This window comes from Heliangelus exortis, chromosome 9 (genome assembly GCF_036169615.1).
Source record: "Heliangelus exortis chromosome 9, bHelExo1.hap1, whole genome shotgun sequence".
NCBI lineage: Eukaryota > Metazoa > Chordata > Aves > Apodiformes > Trochilidae > Heliangelus > Heliangelus exortis.
Genome location: NC_092430.1, coordinates 23,172,153 through 23,193,267, shown reverse-complemented (window position 1 = coordinate 23,193,267; position 21,115 = coordinate 23,172,153). Strand labels below are relative to the sequence as shown.

Sequence of the window (21,115 nt, the reverse complement as noted above, 5' to 3'; positions counted from 1 at the left end):
ATGACACCTTTTCCCAAGAGGAGCAAGGTTGTCTGGCTGACTGAGCACGGTGATTGAGGTTGATTTCTAACCTGATCACACGTAGACTGATGTCCTTCTGTAGGTGTAAAAACTTGCCCATCATATCCCAGTCAACACGGGGCAATCCCTAAACTGGGAGGCAGCTTGGTGCACAAAATCCATCCCTACCCCCACAGCAAAGATTTTTTCCAGCTGAGGGCAGTGGGTGCCTGAGCAGGGATAGCTGTGAGCTTGTAACTTTGTGAGCCTCTAGGTCTTTACTAGAGATGACAGCATTTTTTTACTTTACTAGATGAGGACAGCAGAAGCATCAGATTTTATGGCTTGTTCCACCATTGTGCTTTCACAGAGTGCCAATGATTTAGGTCTTCAGTAGTTTCAGTGCTCTCCTACCCTTTGTCCTACAGATTTAGCCATAAAGAGGCAACGATTCGTGCTTCAGTGGCAGCCTTAAAACTTTTTGGTCCAACAAGCAAGCATCATTTGGTGGGTCCAGCAAAGTTGTTCTCTCTTTATGTTTGTGTCAATTAAATTATGTCTGAAACAAGGTTTAAGTGTGGTGGTGTTGCAGTTAAAATTGATTTTGTTTTGCATGGCAATGCTGTAAAACCACTGCTATTTCTATTAAAAGAAAAATCCATTTTTCTGTAACAGATTACATTGTTTCTTTGAAGTGTGAGTTTAAGCAGCCAGTGTTTATAACATGTACATCATTAATCTTCAGCCTTTAATCTCTATAGCCCTATTTAACACAGTGATGCTTCAAAGGATATGGATGCCTTCTATTGTTTATTTTGATAGGAGCTAAAATATAAATGATCTGGGGAATCATAATTATATCCATAACATTTTTTTTTTTTAAATCTTTATAACATAGTTAACACTGGATGTCTTAGAAAGCTACCTGTGTGTTTGCCTGATGAACAGTAATACAGACATATTGGGAAGGGTAAACATATTAATTAGAGTCTGCACATCTCTCCTTCTTGCTAGTGTAATCATTAAATTGATTTTTCCAGGCTGACATGTAATTGTTCCAGCGATGGAATCCTGCTTTCCACTCTCGTTCTGCTTCATCAGTATTTCCTGTAAAACATGAGATGGGTTCCATTAATCTAAATTTGAATCACTTTATATGCTAATTGTAAAATAATTTTGATTATCAGTGTTGTTTGCTCCAAACACGTTTATATGATGGTCTTTTGCCTTCAACCTGGAGTGACTGAAAATTCAGTTTCTTTTCACATTGAGGAGGAAGGACTGTAAAGATGCTCTTCATCCCAAGATCATAAATATCCTTATGTATGGGTTTGTTGCTTATGGATAAAACTTCTGTCCATCAAATTTGTCATTTTGAAGCCATCATTTTTCTTTTAGATCCCCAAATTGTGAAATTGTAAAATAATTTTGATTACCAGTGTTTGCTCCCAACACATTTATATGATGGTCTTTTGCCTTCAACCTGGAGTGACTGAAAATTCAGTTTCTTTTCACATTGAGGAGGAAGGACTGTAAAGATGCTCTTCATCCCAAGATCATAAATATCCTTATGTATGGGTTTGTTGCTTATGGATAAAACTTCTGTCCATCAAATTTGTCATTTTGAAGCCATCATTTTTCTTTTAGATCCCCAAATTGTGAAATTGTAAAATAATTTTGATTACCAGTGTTTGCTCCCAACACATTTATATGATGGTCTTTTGCCTTCAACCTGGAGTGACTGAAAATTCAGTTTCTTTTCACATCAAGGAGGAAGGACTGTAAAGAAGGAGGGAAGGAAGGGATGCTCTTCATCCCAAGATCATAAATATCCTTATGTATGGGTTTGTTGCTTATGGATAAAACTTCTGTCCATCAAATTTGTCATTTTGAAGCCATCTTTTTTCTTTTAGATCCCCAAATTAATTTGGTTCAGTGTAATCTACAGTGAACCCTCCAGATCCTAAAGACTATGACATGAAAACTGAAATGGATGTTTGTATCACTGCATCTTTTGCCATTAGTTTCAATAAATGGCCAGGATTTCACCCTCCTGAGGAATAAATCTGCAAATTTAATGCAAAAGGGACACAAGACTGGAGCAGGATACTGCAAAATGTGCACTCTCTCAGTGTGAAACCATCTTCTCTTCTCTTTTTCCTTCTAGCCTATAAAGCATTTCCCAACTAATCCTCTGTCCCAAGGCAATATTTATTGCCAAATTTGTTATAGGCATCAGATCAGAGGGTGAGGATGAGAACAGTAATAAAAATAGATCATTTTACAAGGTTCCCAGAGTATTTTATTGACAGGGATTACTTCCTCCAGGTAATAAACCCTGGGGAGAAATGCAGTGACCTTGCAGAACCAGCCCATACCACAGCCAAGGGAAGGAGATTGTGTGCAGGCTGTGGCACATACTGGGGATTACTATTTTTTTTGCATCAGTTGAAGACTTAAAGAAAAAGTTTAGAAACCATTTATAATCTATGAATGCCTTGATTCATTCTGGACCTAATTATCTCTGTGTCCCACACTGAGTTTGCTTCCAAAAAAAAAAAAAAAAAAATGGTAATTGTGTCCACAAGATAACAGCTCCATGGCTTCTTTATGCTCTTTTGACTTTATGTTCTTCTGCTGCAGTAGAGCACAGGCCTTTTCTCTCTATAAATATTCCCTTCCTCTTTTTTTTTTTATGATCTGCCAGTATTGCAAGTTTAACTGGTTATGTGAAAATGGAATACTTCTGTGTTTTACACATCAGTAGAGAAAATATTCTGGAAAACGAGTTAACAGATTCCAAGGTTCAGTTTAGAGAAGTATTCAGCAATTTGGTTGCTTATCTGAAGTTGAGCTCAACATTTCCAAACCTTTTTGGTCTGGAAATCCAGATGGCAATTTAATGAGACTTTGAAATGAGATTTACATTGCTTCTTGATTTCAGAAATAAAACCAAGATACTTTTTCTTGGTGAGTTTCTGGACTTCTGCCTCCAGTCAAAAAGGGAAATTGTGAAGCAGAAATATAGGAAAAAATATTTAAAACTTAACCACACTCCTTCAGTTCAGAGATGTAGATGAGTTTTGCTACATTGGAGAGAAAAGAAAAGTTCAAATGATTTTTAAAATGTTTCTGCAGGCTGCAATCACACAGGATTTATAAACACTGGTAACAATAAACCCACATTTTGTGTACAAAACTCTTCAGATAGGACTCCTGGAATTATGGGCACAACATTTTAGTCTCCTGACTCTAAGAACTTGACTTTGCTTGAGCCTTAATTCAAAGATGTAGCCAGGGTCTTGGGTAAAGCCATGGATGTCAAATGGATCAGTAATTTAGAATATGAGCCAGCACTAGAGTTATTTTGAGAAAAATGTCTCTACTATATTTCTTGTCTTATTCTTGATAATGGGTATCCAGTTTTAGGCACAGTGTCCACTTAAGAATTTAAATTCTGTTCCTTTTTTGATTATTCAGGTATAGTTGTGTTTGAAGTCTGCCCAAAGACTTTAGAAACTGGAATACCTCTACCACACAACTACAATTAAAAGTTACTGTTTTAGAGTATAAATTGGGAGGCATTTCTGTGCTTCTTAAAGATCACAGTGAAGAATTGAGTCAACTAGAGAAAGCAGACAAGGAAAAATTCAGAATAGCCATGGTTATGAATCTAAAAGATAAAAGGGGGAAGGAAAATACTGAAATAGGAACTTGAATTCCCATTTCTTTCCTTTTTTTCAGTGATAAGATCCAAATTGAAGTCACAAGTCAATGCATCCCATTATCACCAACATCATCAATCTCTTTGAAGCAACCATCCATGACTTAGATGAGCTGACAGCTAGGCAGCAAAAAAAACCAAAAAAAAGATTGGAGCATTCAACTTGACCAATAATCACAGTTCAGAGCACTGGGTTCCTACCATGTGCTGCAGTAAAATGGAAGTTGGGTAATAATCCAGTCAGGTTATTTTGTTATTTGCAGTCATTTAGGCAACCCCAAACATCCTAGAAATATCCATCAGCCTCATGCAAAGCCCAGTGATGATTTTGTTCTCTTCTTGCCTTTAATACTTTAATGGTATTATAGCAAAATTAAATTTCTCTCCACACCATCTTGTGTTGAGCTGCTGGGGGTGCCAGTAAAGTGCTATCCTTAAATGTAGCTTTGTGGTCTTAAGATTGGGACAAAGGTCACACGGCTTTTATGACATAATATAACTAACAGGGGGTGACAAAACAGAATTTTTGTCCTCAACAGTACCTACAAACTTCATCAGTGTGCTAAATGCTATAAATTTGTCTGTGGGGCATATTTTTATTTATACACAATTTTTTTACACTATTTTTATACATATTTTTTATTTATACACAGATGTTCAGGAAGGAGAACAGTAGTATCTGGACTTCAGAATTTCTATTCAATAGTTTTTAATCACTCAGTCTCAATGCTTTTTTAGCCTTATTTGTTCTCATATATGTTTTTAGTCACTTAAGATTTTTATTCTCTTTTAAGACTTTCTAAGACTTATTTTCTTTTCTTCCAAAAGTCAGAGCTCTCTGGGAAATTAAATATTTTCAGGGCTGGTGTTTCACCTGTGCCCTGGGATGCAAAGTGCTGGAATTGGAAAGGAATCAGTTTTTTAGGGTTTATATTTTATTGCCCATAGGTGCCTTGGGTACAACTTGACTTTGTACTTGCAGTAGCATTGGTGTGGTTACTTTTGACTTTTCTGCATGCATAATGACTGCAGCATCTAGCTCTGTGGAAGCTGAAAGCTAATTCAGATGGTTAATTTTCTAATTAGGCACATTTTTTACATTACTACCCTGAATATTTAGCTCTACAGAACCCAGATACTATTTGAAGGATGATAGCAAATACAATTATTTTCATTACTTGTTGGTCAAGAGATTGAACTTTTCTCTCTCAACATTCAAAACCTTTTTAATGTTTATAAAAACCAATCATAATATTTAATGTATTTTTTAAACTACTTTGATTTCTCTATAGATGCCCTGTGATGCAGTTACAGCAAATAAAATAGAGAAATGTGTATTTGTAGTAGCCACACAAAAATAGTAATGGAGCAATAAATGGAAAGTGTGGCTGCCTGCAGCTTCCTATAATAAAGAGAAAATGGGAATGTATAAATAGTTAGGGCTCTGGATGCATTAAAGATTGTGTTAAGGGGGTAGAGTTGAACATAGGTGCTTTTATAATTAACATATGTTTGCTCTAAAAGCTACTTCAGAGTCACTTGCTGTTTACTGACCCTCTGGTGTGTTTCTTTTAGAACAGTTACCAGTAAAAGTCCTGGTGATTGGCCCAAAGCTCACACCCTCAAATGAAAAAATAAATGCTGAATGTTCCCAGGTTGTCTCGGGGTGAGTGGGAGCAAAGGGTATTCCTGGTGCCTTCACAGTGGGGTTGAAATCTGCACAGAAATTGGGTCTAGTTGGAACTGAGCCTGCACAAAGCTTTTTTAGCTCCAGTTTATCTGGCTGATGATTTTTGTCAAGCTGGACACAAAACTGCACAAAAAGACAAGACTCATATCTTCAATGGTTTTTATATGTTGAAATGTAAGGGAAAGACATCAAAAACTCTTCCCAAATCACAAACTACTGCAGAGATATAAAGGCCAGTATTTTTTTTATATGGCTGCTACTCTTGTGTTAGTCTGTGAGGCTTATTTTTTTTTCCTTATTAATTTTCCCAATCCATAACCATGACTTTTTTTTTTTTCTTTTTTGGACCAGATCTGACTTGGTTTGCTGGAGGAAAATGGAAAATACCTAACCATAAAGATGTCAGGGGATAAATACTTTTCCTTCTCATATTTTAACTGCCTCAAGGAACCTGTCTTACCCAGCCTGACGTGGGAACAGAGCTCATTTGGAGCTGACCAGGAGATGCTGGGAAGGCCTCAAGGGACAAGCAAAGCTTCAGAACACCACTGGGTCAGTACCACTCCCTTTCATGTCCCATTCTCATCACTTGACACAATGAGAACTCCCCTTGCAATTTCTGCAGAAGGAGATGATTTGGTTGTCCTCTTCAGCTTGTACCTGATGTCATTCCACTGTGTTGATCTGAACCTTATTTGACCCATAACTTGCAATCCTAGCAACATAAAATTTCCCTGCTTCTTGTTTGCTGTCAGCTTGTATCATATCATATTAAAACAACCCTCTTCCAAGAATATCTTAATGGAAGAAGTGTTAGAAAAGGAGGAAAAATGTGTATTTATGGCATGTGCTCTCCTTTGGGCATAAAAGGAGAGAAGAATGCAAAGTTATATTGTAATAACTTCATTGAAGTACTGAGTATTATATCATCTTTGTAAGTAGAATCTTAAAAGAGTTCTTTGCCAGAGTTGCATAGGATTGTCTAAGGAACATAAATATAAATCCATAATATTTCAGTTACAATATTTCAAGGACTGGAAGACGTAGGGAGATGACAAAGCAGCTCTGCTGCCTGACAATATTCATGTCTCATTCATACATTAGGATCCAGGCATGATGATTCTTTTCTCTTGCTAAAATTACACTCAAGAATTTCTTTTAATTAAATTATGTAAATTTCTGTTGTAAATTACCAAATGTGGCAAAATGATGTATTTATGTCTCCTGGCAGATGTAGAGTGTTGCTTCATCATCCTTCACCCTGCAGACCATGCAAAGCATTTCTGCTGCCCTGCCAAGATGTGTTGAACTCTGATGTGCTCCCTCCTGGTGCTCCACAGAGCATTTGGTTACACCCAGTCCATCTAAAAGATGCATGTTACCCAAAAGAGGCTCACAGCCAGGTTGAAAAAAATATGGAAAACAGTTCAGTTCTCCTGGCTCAGCAGAAAGGACCTGTCACTTTGAGAAAACTCCCTCAAATCCACCCATGATTTGGTTCAACTGTGATTTTTTTTTTTTTTTTTTTTTTTTAAATGAGAGCTTGCTTTATAAATTATTCATTTTACCTGCTGATTTTCTCCTGTGGATTTAATTGAAAAACATCTGTTGAATTGGGAGGGGATAGAAGTTGAGCCACAATACAGTCAGAGGCTCAAATGACAGCAGAATGAATTATTTCAGAATAATCTGTGGGACATGAAAGCTTAGATATTTTTAAGACTAACATTCAAACTGAATCTTACAGAAAGCCTGTAAATTACAAATGAATATTTAAAAATTGTATCTTATTTTTGAAATGAGACTTTTTTTTTTCCCTCTCCCCTCAGTGACATTGCAGAATGAAGTTCCAGAGCTGCTAAATGGCTTTATAAAACCAATTCCTTTCCAAGTCCAGAAGCACAGAGGGTTGGTCTGAGTGCCATCAGGCTGCTAAGGAAAAATGGGAATTCTTGGTGTTCAAATGAGCTTCAAGTTTCATACAGACTGCATGTTTATAGGTAAGAAATCTCATAAAAAACATTGTATATACCCACAATTGATTGGTTATGGGGTGAGGAGCCCAGGGCACATCCCCACCTCAGCTTGGTCCAGCATCTGAACATCTCATGAAAATTCAATTACAAATAGGAATGTAAAGATTTAAACTCAAGTATCCCATTGCTATCAAGCAAATGATCTGATCCTTGTAGAGAAATTTAAAAAGAAGTATTTAACAAAGCATTTTTACCTGTCATTTCCAGGACTTTGGGGAAAAAAGCAGTCCAGAATCTACACTGCTGAGCACGTAGTTTTGTCAGGATCTCTGAAGTGCCAGTATTTAATGTCAAATATTGCTGTTCAGAACTGGTGAAGACTGGCCATCTTTTTCCATTAGGCAGGGTCCCATTGGGAGTTCTAAATGAGAAGGGAAATATTTCATTTGGAATGAAGAATTACCTTAGCACATCAATAAAGTATTAATTCTTTTCCATTTAACAGCTATTTCAGCTTAAGTATGTTAGTTTGGAATTACTGTAAGTGATGGGAGGAGGAGGGAGAAATAAATTTGATTTACACTTCATTAAAAAGAAAAATTAAATCTATATTCCTTTTTGGGAGTATTCTGGGTTCACCTAAGGGGAAAAAAAGTTAATGATCAGACACCAACTACATGTGTTGGATTTGGACATTCTCACAAAAACTGTAAATTATTATGGGTGACTTAGGACCAAACAAAGTAATTTGGAAGACTGAGTAATTTTAGTTTGAATGTTGCTCATCCCTTCAGATAGAGGATAGATTAGACTAAACAGCTGAGATAAAAATGAGCAAATGTACAAATAATGTCTAAACTTTGCTATACAGAGAGAAAAGAATTATTCCTTACTAAGAAGGACCAGTTCCTCTTTGAAGTATTCAAAGAGTGGTGCCAAACATGAGGAATCTCAAATCTTTTGGAAACTGAAAAGAGGTACAGAGCACTTGCCCCTGGTAAAACAAGATTGCCCAGGGAAAAAATGAGATGGAATGGAATTTTCAGGGGAATGAAATTATACATATGTATAATGTTAGCTTGGAAGAGTACCCAGCTTGAAAGTCTCATTGCAGTGCAAGCAGGATTTGTCTTCCAGAAGTCATCTAGAAGTAGTCTGGGGTTTAGAGCAGCACAAGAGTATTTGATGAGTCTTGCTGGGGTAAATCCATTAGCTAAATTAATGTGGTTATCTCTACTTTTCACCAGGACTCTTCCCAGAAGCAGTGGTCAGAGAGGAGTCCAGGGGAGTGGAGTGAAACCCACTTGAGTTCTGCTTGCCACGAGGGTGGAACAAGGTACTGGGTGTACATGGGAGCAGGCAGAGCACAAGATTCACCTACTGAAACTTCATCAAAACTCATTCAAAATGAATCTAATTTTTGGCCCATGCTTTAGTATTCTGCTTTGCTCCAGAGCCTTTAGCACCAGACACTGGCTGCTTATGGAAATGTGATGTTAGAGGGAGAGATTGAGCATGCCTTTTCCTGAATTGCTCACTTCTTCCCCAATTTTTCTTTACTAATTCAGCTCTGATTAACCTGTGGCACCCTTTTTAACTGCACATTTATTTGGGGCTCATGAGAATGATGACTTAAGCAGAGCTGACTTGCACTTCAGTTCAAGATCAGAACACTAATGGTGCTGCCAGTATTCATTTAATAGCTTTTATGCTATGTGATAAATCATGACATTCCACATTATAATTTACAGGTGTGTGTGGGGGGGGGTGGGATTACACAATGGCTACAGATGTATTTTGCTGAAAATGATTGAAAGAACTGTCAGATGAACACAGCATTTTGAAAAAAAAGTGAGTGTGCTGATTAGGATATTCTCTCTGCATTTCTAATCAGCTCTACTGTTCAAAGAAATGTCCAGTAATTTGCTTCTTGGCTCCATTATTGAAGATTTCCCATGTTAAAAAGTAGCTCCCAGTTACAGAAAAACAGATCACAGAAGTCTAATGTTTAACTGGTAAAGAACAAGTTATGATAATAACCTTGTAATTTGATCACAATTACTGTTCATCCCTCCTTACTAATAGCTTCATTATGAGAATTGCAGGGCCCAGAATAAGCTGTAAAATCCCATGGTCTTTTCAACAGACTGAAAACTTAATAATATTCATAGAGAAAAATTAAAAGTATTGTGAGAATCTCTTGAACAGAAAGGAACCCAACACACTGCACAACCTTGTCTCTGCCCATCTATATTTTGATGGATGATCTGATACATCACAGGAACTTGCTTCTCCTGAACCAAAGCTAAAAGTTGCCATGGAAACCTCCATCCAATCATCTTTAGCAACCTCAGCTCTTTCATCTTTTCCTCCTACTCAATCATGTCACCTCCAGTACATTCCAGTTGTGCCCCCAGTGCTGGCAATGGGGCTTCAAGTTGTGTCATGAGAGGGCTTGGGCCAAGCATCTGCAGGATAAACCTCTCTCTTTGTACCAACCTTGTCAAACATCTGTCACCTTTACAGACCTCTGTCCATATCAGCTTAATCCAGGGAAGATTTTAATTTTGTTTGGAGAAAATTTGAGCTGCTTCACTGGATATTTTACAAAGAAATGAGCTCCTTTCTTCTGCAATCTTTAATGCTTGCAGGAGCAAGTCTTATGGCTATTAAGAAACACAATTATTTTAATTGATCCTAGAGAAGAAATAAAAACAACCCACCAAGAAACCCAAATCCAAACCCACCTGTGTTTGAACTTTGTAACCAGAACCAGTTTCATTACTTCAGCTGTTTTGTTTTGTTGTTTTTTTTTTTCTCTGCTTATGCCCTTAAGTTATAGGCTGGACCCTCTCTACTCTGTGATAGTTTATAGTTAATTATTTTAAGATGTGTCTTCGAGGCATCCCAACTTATTTGCTCATTAATTTGAAAACTAGAATGTCTTTGGGCTCAGCCACCAGTAAAGCTGCTCTCAGGGAAGTTCATCAGCTTTTTAAATATTTTGTTCAATTGGAGTTGCTTGGTATAACTCCCAGGTACTAAGTTCCTGTTCTCCCCCCTTTTAGGTATTGTATGTCCATACCAGTTTACCATTTAACCCTCAAGGTTAATTTATAGTAGATATTATATAGGAACAAAGAGGGGTTTAGAGGAGCTTTTTCACTGATAATTTCTATATATTTAGTGTTCATCTTCAACAGCTTTAGAAAGTTCAGTTGGTTCAGATGGAAAATGCAACAACCTGAACACAGCTCAGTTGCTCATAAAGCTGCATCAATCACCATTCTCATGAAAATATACCCTGAAACCCACTACTAGCTCACTGCATATTGTTGGTTACATAGCATAACTTTTATTTGGTTGGTTTGTCAAACACAGAAAAGTTTAATTCATCCCCTCTCTCTGTTTTGTTTGTTGTTTTTGCAGGCATTCCTGATGTAAAGTACCTGTAAAATATTCAGTTTATATTTGTGAGCGAGCCCTGAACAGTTTTCACTCTGCTGCAGTACCACCATTTGCTAGAGAGGTTCTTTTGTAGTGTTAAACTCTATTTTGACATAGCTCACAATGAAAAATTTTCTCTAAGTCTCTTGAAAATGGTTTTAGGCATCATTTACCTTCCTAATGAGTGCTGTAAACATTGACTGTACAGCTTAGATTCTCCCAAGCATTCACTGTTCCTATTTAGCTGCTCCCTTTGTAAATGGATCAAGTTTACATGTTGTCTGTTGCTCTGGAGGAAAAGAAAAACAAAACCCACATCATTTTAGCTGTCTAACACAGCTGAATTATACCAGCCCAGGCTCACTGAAAGATTCAGAGGCTCCAACACAATTTTACCTCTGGTCCCCAGTAGCTCCTCCCTCCTGGAAGACCCCAGCCAGCCAAATATTTGTTCTGCCTGGCTGAAGCTCTTCCTGAGAGGAAACCTACACTAATTTCACCTGAGCAATGCATTGTTGCTCTTAATTGTCCTTTTTTTATCCCTCCCACCAGCTCTGAGCAGGGCTCAGCAAACATGGTTGCCTGCAGCTCACCTTCTGGATGTTCCCCATCCCTCCCATCCCATGGAGCAGCAGGAACAGTGCCTCTCCATGTGGATCCTTGTGGAGCTGGACACCTTGCCCACTGATTTTAATGCAAAGCTTGAAAGCTGCTGCTGCATTTCCCTGTGCAGGAAGAATGGAAATCAAAAGCAGAGCTTTTCCTCCCAGGTGGGATTTTATGGGCTTCACCTGGGTTGGAAGGGTTGATGCTCATTTTGAGTTTGGCCTCTTTTTCTTCCAAACAGCTGGTTGAAAGGCAGGAAAGAATAAATGTGAATCCTTTTTGTTAGCTTTGTGAGCCCTTGTAGCTATTGGGCAGTGCTGGCAATCAGCAGTTTTTCATGGGATGGCATTTCATGGTGTGTTACCATGGGCACAAGATTCCAGGGAGGGGGAATGGCTTTAGAGGGAATGCCACAGCAGCAATAACCTTGTCTCTGGCACATTTCCTACAGCTGCATTACAATGCCTTTAAGAATCATGGAAATAGTTTGGCATCAAATAAGAAACCTGCTGTAAATGTTTCACCTGTTTGACAAAGGATGGTTCTGCACATGTCTGTACTGCAACCAAGAGGAGCTGCTGAAGCTTGTGTGATTGTACCTGAGGTTTCCACCCCTCCAAACTCGTGTCACACTCTAGTACAGGTATAAAACCTGACAGGAGTCAATAGGTAATATCTTTGTGCTTGTAGGAATGCATAAAATCATAGAATGGTTTGGGTTGAAAAGGGACCTTGAAGAGCATCTAGTTCCAAACCCCTGCCCTGGGCAGAGACACCCTAAGGAACTGCTTCTGTAGCACTGTTAATTTTTGTTGGGTTGTCTCCTCTGGAGGCTTTCAGGTGAAAGGGATTAAGAGCAGAGGGCAGAGAAATCCAAGCTTCAGGCAAAATAAAGAGAAGGATGAGAAGACATCAGCTGGACTATGGTATCAGTAGATGATCTCAGTGGGGAAGGGATGGGAAGCAGAGCTGTGTGTTTTACAACAGAAGCAAAGATGCCAAGCCAACTCCTGGCACCACAGACCAAGCTGTGGCTGTACCACAAGGAGACTGCCTCCTGGCTTGAATGGAGCTACAGGTAGATTAAAAAAATAATAAGATGGTAAAGAACTCCTGGAGAACCCCATCATGTGCTGGGCCTCCAACTCTTTGCTCCTCCAAGAGATGGGCTATGCCAGCTCTTTGTGCATCCTTCTGCAATGTGGCCAAAGGCTGAATCCCTCTTGCTGATGCCTCAATCAATGAGTGATCACCTTGGCTTCAGAGGAGTCCCAACAGGGATATCATGGGCTTTGAGGAAACATAACAAGATTTGTATCTTAAAGATTTATCTCAGTTGTACAATTGCTTTGTTAGTTGCTGTGTCATGTAGAACATCTCCATTACTCATGCTGGCACTAAAAAACACCCCCAATGAAAATAACCTTATCTAATCCAAATGGATGACCCAACCTTTGTTTATCTAATTCAAATGAATTTATTTTTTTTCCTTCTCCCAGCCTTAAAGCATTTTGTACGTTTTTCCCACTTTTTTTACCTTGGACAGAGGGGTACTCCTAATTCTCAGGAGAGCTGAGGAGCAGCACCAGGCACTTGCTTGCTGCACAGGGGTGGGAAGTGTTTGCAGCTCTAGGAAGGCAAATGCATCCAGATGTCTCAAATAATTTCTAAAGGTCATGATGTGTGCTATTTATACCTGTGTTCATTTTCTCATTTCAACACAACTGCCAGGTTAAGCTCAGTTTTGAGCAGTGGTCCCCAGGGGAAGGACTGGGTAGGGACTGTTTGTGTACAGCTTTGCTCAGATGGTGAGACTGGGAGCTTAACAGGTCCTTTCCAGCCCAGTCCTATTAAAAAGAACAGATTTTACTGTGAAGTGCTGGTTGAAGCTACTCAAACAATTTGGCTTAATGCTTTTTTCCTCATACCAGACTATTAGTTTCAAATGACTCCACTCTTAAGTAGACACTGGAGAGGGCTACAAGATTGAAGACTTAAAGTCCTTAACCTGAGGAGCAGTGCTTGCTATCAGAACAAAGAAAATGAACTTGTTCTGGAAACTTTCCTTAGAAATGCCAGCAAGGGAGAGGATGAAGAAATATTTAACACCTGTAAAAAACCCCATTAACTGTAAGAACTTCCCTAGAAACTCTAATTACTGTATAAACTTTCCATCCAGAGGCTGAGGTCTGTATAAATCTGAAAGGATTTCACTACATAAATGTGGAGATTACATCTCATGCCCTGTCACCACCAACTGGGTCCACCTATGTATGACTCCATAGACTGAATTTATTCTTAGATTGTTTCAGCTCAGTTATCCAGAACATTTCACCAAGTCAGCTAATTACCTACCACCCACTAAAATGATTTGAAGGACTCCCTTAACAAAATCTTTACTTTATGCCCAAATGTTTCACATTAAACTGTACACTTTGAGGCTTTTTGTCATTAGAAACTGCGAAAGCAAAGACAAGATGACAAAAGCACTTTTCTGTTCAGTGTCCAAAGGTTATGAATTGCCTCATTTGGAATAGCAAGACAAGGGATGTGCCACTCCACAATAAATGAATTGGAAAGCTGACACACTATCTCTTCCCAAATCCATATATTACTTTCAATGTCACTGCTACTACCAGGTGGTGCTTTTTGCTGCCAGTGCTGCATAACAACTTCCCTTGCTGGTTTTTATTTCATTGAGACAGCTCTTCAGAGTATTTCTTAACACTGGACTCATGGACCATCTCTACAAATGCACTGCCACACTTGATAGTTTATTTTAAAATATTCTCAAGGTTTTTATCCTCTTAGACTAATGAGAAGGACAGCAGCTAATCTATCTGCTTGAAAAGGCTGAGGGGTGCCATTTAAAACAGCCAAGCTCTAAAAACCTCCACACTGAAAGGTGAAAAGCCAGGTTAGGGTGTTGTCAGCCTGTGCAACATTGGGTGTTTGGGCACCAGTTCCTGCACTGGTTCCTGATGTCTCCTGGCATCAGCATTCTCAAGGTCTTGGGGCTTTGCTCTGTGGCACAATGAAATTGAGAAAATTTAGAAATTTAGAAATTATGTGGCTGGGAAATTTAGAAACAAAAATCACGTCTAAATGCTTGGTTTTTTTAAATTAGAACTTTTTGTAAGGAAATAGTAACCTGTTTTAGAAAAGCTCTAGTGGCTCAAACTATCCCATTTACTGTGATGCAAAAAGTGCTGGACCTCACTGCAACATTTGAGCCCTCCTCAAGTTCCTCAGTAATGAATGAAAGAACTCATGTCACTGAATACAGCAAGAATGAGAGAGCTTGCAGGTTGTAATCCTTCAAATTCCTTTTCTTAAGCAGCAGCTTATGGGAAGTTCATTACATTCTGCTGGGCTCACTTCTCAGGGATCACACACGGGTTTGTAACCCACAAAGTCTCCCAGAGCCCCAGCAAAAGGAAACTGCTTTGCAAGTAACATCCTAGGTAAATATTATTCCTTCTGCTGATCCTTGAAGAAACCTGTAGGGTCCAGCTGGCATGCTTTTAAACTGCCAGAAACTGGAGTAGAACATTTGCAGCCAGACTTTCTGACACCTTCCCAGGCTAAATAAAACTCTCAGGATATTCCTCCCTGATTCCAGTTTGGTGACAGCACTTGAGCACTGAACTGTCTGAAACTCTAAATTCCCCTGGTATGCACTATTACCACTGCTATCAGTTTCAGGAAATGAAGCAACAAGCTGTTGCTTCTCTCTGGGCTCTGCTCAAAATAGCCTCATGAAGCATCCATCAAAAGTTGGACTGATTCTTGTTCATGCATATCTTGGTGCTTAGTTGTGAATTCCTGCTATATTTAAGGGATTGGTAAGGTAAGTTGGAAGGTGTTGGCCATAAATAATATAGCATTGGAGACATGTAGAACCAGGATGTCCTGCATTAGCTCTCTGGCCATGCTTGCAATGCATTTAGGAGCCCAGTGCCTCAAATTTCTGGACTGGGGAGCTCTGGTATCAGGAGGCATCATAAGCTGAGGCTGTCAGGGCAGAGCTGATGAGACCTTCAGCCCCTGGCTGTGGGTTTTTAGCCTCCTGGGACCACTCTGGCCCTCCTGCACTTAGGACTCCTCCACTCTGAAGATGTTTCAGCAAAGCCTGGGGCTAGTTCAGGAGCCCCTGCCTCAAACCCTGCTGCTTTTATAGCATGTGATGAGAAGTGATTTAATGGAAGGTCTGGAACAGCAGCCCCACCACTCTCTCTAAGGGGCAGTAGAAACTTGGAAATGAGTTAAAAGGTCCTTTCCTGACCAGACACTAAAGTATGAGCTGATGCTTCCCTAAATTTAGCTCTAATTAATAATGTAAATCTACCCTGACAGAAATCAGTACAATATCCTGTGGGTCTCCCTGGGTGAGGAGTATCAGACCTGGGTCTCCTCTCCTCTCACCAAGCCCTGGCACTCAGACATCCTTTTATCTCACATGGTCCATCCCAAATACATACATGTTCTGCAGAGTTTTAAAGAGTGTGAAAAAAGAGACTGAGACCATGCTGAACCTCACAGCTTTCTCACCCCAAAACATCATTTCTGGCCAAGGAGAAGCAAACAGCAAGCTCTGAAGATGGAAGGAGCCTGCAATGATGGAGGCTGCCACAGTGAGAAGAGGGACTGGAGATTTGGAGTGAAATTCAAGTTCAGGGAAAGGTATGAAAACCATGACATTGATGTGGAGATAATTTTAACCACCAAAATGTGTTTTGGTGGTTTGCTGTTTTGTTTCAAGAAATGCTTATCACTCAGTGTGCTATTCACAGGAAGCTGGATGTGTCAAAAGTGTCTGATATATAACATACCCCCAATATGCAGCTGTAATTTGCACAATCACATTATTGTGAGAAAGCAGCAAAGAATTTTCAGAAGGATTTTATTCCTTCTGTTTAACAATCCTAGCACCTGAAGTGGGTTTATTCATGGTGTTTGTGGACCAGCCCTCTGCCTTTTGAGATGAATCAACTTGGTTAAGGGTTGATTAAAATCTGAACAACTGGAAAATAGATTGATTGAAAGTTTGGGATTAGGTCCCAGATGGAGGAATTCCTGTTGCTGGCTACAAAGAAGCTTTACTCTTCCTGGATGGATTTCACAATGATGATTTCACACCTCCAGGACTCCAGGGTCTAGTGTGAATATTCCCTGATCACGTTTATATCACCTTAAAATAGTCAAGAGAGAGGTAACATTATGGCTGAGTCCTTCTTTATTCCAAAGGCAATTTTTTTCCCCTCCTAATATTCCTCTGAACTATTTTGTGAGATCCTCATACCTTTTTGTATGATATCAGTTTTACCTTTCAAGGACCACTTTTCAGGGCTGTGATTTTTTCCACTCTTGGTTGCCACAAGAAATCAAATGAAACCATAGTTTTTTGTCTTACCTCCAGAGGTTGAAGAGGGCCACTTAGAAATGGGAGAAGGTGCTGAACCCTACTGAGACCTTGAAGGAGGAATTAACTTCCACAGAAGGTAAGTAAAAGAATAAGTAGCAAGGCACATGGCATTTGCCCTTTTACTCATCTTCTGAAGCTGTATTATCTGCTCTACCACCTCAGGTCTGCTTCTCATGACCTGGAAAAACATAAACTTACATAGTAGCTTAACTGAATTGCTCCCTGGGACAAACCTAGAGAGAGTGTGCAGCAGGAGAGAAAAATGTTTTTCTTGCCATGGAGCTATTAATACTGTCTTTTAAATTCCCTGTGGCTTTGGAAAAATTTGCCAGCCCAGCTGGGCGTGAGAAAGAGAAAACACTGTCCTCATATGTATATGATTACTGTTTCCATTTCTTGCTTTCTCCCCCATTAATAGAGTTCCAGACACTCAGAAATTGTTAGATAAATGGGTTCAATGTTTTCCTTATCTCTGGAGACCAAATTTTCAATATACACTGTGCAGTAGATACTATCCTAGCCCATAATATTAGAGATTTGTTTTCAATTGTAATTGCCCTAATCATGATTTTGGTTTTTTTCCCTGAGATGGATGCTCCACGTAGCCCTGCACCAAGTAAAATCATTTTGATTCATCCTGTCCTGTCAGACTTCATCATAGTAGCATTTTTCTTGATATTTTCCACTACTGCCACTGGTTTATTTCTGTGAATGGGAGGGAGAAGATGAGTCACAGACTTCAATTGCTGTTGCAATCTGGGCCAAATTGAGCAGTCCTATAAATGAAGCCATTACACAGCTTTCAGGAAAAGGTGTCTGTGTGTGATTGCTTCATCAGGAACACAACCACTAGGACTTGATGATGGGAAATGTAAATAATTTATATTCCCTCTAGTTTATATAAAAATATAAAAAAACCATATAAATATAATGTTAATAAACCCCCAAGATATTTAAAATAATATCTAAAAATTAACATTTTTTTTTCTGTTATATATTCATTGTAGGTTTGATATTTTCAAGTAGAAGTTAGATCTAACTTTGGTAAACTTTTTAAAATGATGTCCCAGCATTATAACATTCTCTGACCCTGCTTTAAGCTCCAGCAAGAGGGAGGCTTTCCAATAGCAACACTGGGACTGAGAGCCCTGAAAGGATGAAAAAATATGTAAAGAAGGATATCTGAACCTATTCAAAGTCCTTCTCTTTGAAAACTGAGGGGGCTTTTGTGGAAATTACAGTCTGCACACTACTGCATGCCTGGAAAAAAACCAACTATAAACCTTTCAGCATTTCCAGTTGTACAGAAAATTGACTTGGAAGCTCCTCCTGGTGAACAACTTGGTTAATAATATTCACAAAAGGCAGATATTGAAAACTTGATTTGTTAAAATAAAAATCCCAGTGTCTGACCAGCAGAGAACAAGAAGCTCCCTGGTGTAAATTTGAGGCAAGGCTCCTTAGAGGTTGCATTGTATGGAACTAGGAAGTTGTCTTATGTTCCCCCAAGGAAAGGAAGAGAACACAGATGGCAGACAGAGATGTCTGGGAAAGCAGAGGATGGCACCTTTTAATTTTACATTTGTGCAAGCAGATAATTGTGTAAAAGCAGTAACTGGGAGCATGAAATGCCTGATTTCTCCTCATACAGCTTTGAGATTTCTGGGGCCCATATCTCACAAATTCTGTGACTGAATTGCTGGCTACATTTACCCAGGACTGACTTCTCTGGCAGCTGATTGAAAAAAAAAAATTAAAAATAAAATTAAACACTGTATTGAGCTCCCTTCAAAAATATGGATTTGGGTAACCTCTGCTGCTCCTCATTTCCTCTTCCCTCCCCTTTGCCAAGCTCTTGCATTGGGAAGTAAATTAAAATGTGTACCAAAAGCTTCCTGTGAAATTCCTCAGTAGGAATTCAGATTAGTGATCCAGAACCACCTGGAAAATGGGGTTTGTAGTCCTTTTAAATTTCAATTTCTGCCTTTTGCTGATGAAACAAGGGCTAAGCTGCAGAAAAGCAGCACACGGGTTGAGTGCCCCTAAAAAGAGGATTAACTGTGAATGAACAATGTTTAGAATTTCACTGTGACTTTTTGTGTGTTTACATTCCTGCAGAAGTTGTGAGATGGGGAAAGTAATCCCTAATCCTAGATTATCTCTGAGGTGTACTGCTCTAATGCTTAACTCACTGTAAGTTCATGCATCTATTTCATTCATGTCACTCTTCACAGGTTCTTCTACTCCCCAGAATGATCAGCAGGTGGCTCAGACATTTTTATTCTTTTTTTTTTTTCCATCTCTCTTTGTTCTTTTCCCTTTACTTTGTTGCGTTCCCCCAGCCTCTTCCATCACTCAGCACCTCCCTCTCTTGTTTTCCCATCTTTCTTAATCATGTGCTTTCCATCAAACTCTGTATTATTTCCATCCAAGCTTTTTATTTTCACTCCCAAATTTCAGGCAACAATCACACTGTGATTTGATTTCAACTTTTGGATCAGCTCTATCTTTTCCTTCCTCTCCTTTCCCCAGAACACAACCATGTGGGCTCTTGGCCAGGTGTTGGGCACAGCAGGGAACCACATCCACTACCAACTCTTCTACATTTCTCTCTTGGATGAAGAGGAAAAACCTCATCCAAGGTATGTCCCTATCTGCTTTTACATGGCCAGCCAAAGACAGCACAAATCTAAAAAAAAAAAACAAAAAACAACCAAAAACCCCCTTAAACCAGAAAAACCAAACCCAAACAAACCACCTCAAAAACATTTCTCATTTCTGTGAGGTTATAGGACAAGAGGCAGTGGGTCCAAGTTGCTCCAGGGGAGGTTTAGATTTGATATTGGGAAAAATTTCTTCACCAAAAAAGTGGTGGGGCATTGGAACAGGTTGCCCAGAGAGCTGGTGGAGTCTCCATCCCTGGAGGTATTAGAAAACCAAGTAGATGTGGCATTTTGGGAGAGGATTTAGTGGTTGTGTAGATGGTTGGACTCAATGATCTTGAAGGTCTTTTCCAACCAGGGTGATTCTCTGATTAAATATTCAAAGCAAAGCTTAGTGTTAGAGCATCAGGTTTTGGGTTTATGTCTTGTTTAATCCCTCCTACAATATTTGGACATTTCCTTAATAGATGTTTCTCATCTCATGTTTGAAAATAATAGTTTGACTCATCTGTTGTAGAGAACAAAATCTGCATGGACAGAATTGCATCTGCTATGCATATGGAAAGGAAAAAGACATCTTGTAATTTTACAATATTAGTGATAATATTAAGCCAGTCTAAACAAATTGTATCCCAAACCTATTTTCAAAAGATGATTGAATCAAAGGCTCCTGGTTTCAGTTCTGAAATTCAATGACAGCTTGTCAGCTTGCAAGCCAGAGAGAGGTGACTGCCAACTGCAAGTCTCCAGTTACTGATTTTTTCCATGATGCACTATTTCCAAATAGATTGAAAAAAAAAAATAAGAAAAAATGTTTCATTTACTGCTTCTGACTACAACAATATTATGGGCCCTGGAAGGCTGATGAGCCACTTTTAAGAACCCAGAAGCAAAGGTGTGGAGAATAAGAGCAAGTTTCCTAAAATCTGACCTTCTATTTTGTCCATGTGCTATGATTTCCTTTTTTTGTTTGTTTTTTTGTTTGTTCATGGCTCAGGGTTGATCCCAGTGAAAGCCAGCTAGGGTGAGAATGCATCTGCTCTTTTGGGTTAAAATTAAAGCTTTGCTTTTCCCTGACCTGAGAAAGGAAGACTTTTAGTACATCTTTTTGTATTTTTACAAACCTTGCTCACACCTCATTTTTATCTCCTTCAGTTTCTAACTCGTACCCAGAAATCTGCCCTGGATTCAGGGAAATCCTCCTCTTGGTCCTGCTGAGCTCCAGCTCTGGGATGCTGAAGATGCTGTGAGGACCAGATCTCATCTGAGTGGATTACCCAGTTCCTGCCTCTCTCCCAGTTAAACTGGGCTGATCTCAGGAAGAAACACAACCCACCTGAAATTTTTCACCATGAGTGGCTTCATGGTATGTAAATTTTCCCTATTTCTAAAGAATTAGAAAGTTAAAAGTGGTTGGAGGTGGGTTTTTTTTTATTATTTTATTCTCTTTTTTCTTTTCCTTCTTTCCCAGTACATTCATTCCCTTCCAGACAGAGTTTTTAGGGCCTCATTTCAATCTTCTGTCTGGTCTCTCTATGAGGCTGTTGTTCTTCTCACTACTCTGAAACTGCTGCCTATAAACAT

The 21,115-nt window shown here is 39.1% G+C and overlaps 1 protein-coding gene across 2 annotated transcripts in view; it reads right to left on the bottom strand.

The window, feature by feature from the left end:
* Positions 1 to 793: 793 nt before the first annotated feature.
* Positions 794 to 21,115, bottom strand: part of BCHE (butyrylcholinesterase) — a 45,490-nt gene continuing 25,168 nt past the window's right edge. For both annotated transcript variants that reach the window (XM_071752752.1, XM_071752751.1), the window contains exons 3-4: positions 7,645 to 7,811; positions 794 to 1,107 (exon numbers count right to left, since the gene is read on the bottom strand). In XM_071752752.1, the coding sequence (XP_071608853.1) occupies positions 980 to 1,107; positions 7,645 to 7,811 (295 nt within the window). In that variant the 3' untranslated portion in view covers positions 794 to 979. The remainder of the gene's footprint in view (positions 1,108 to 7,644; positions 7,812 to 21,115) is intronic.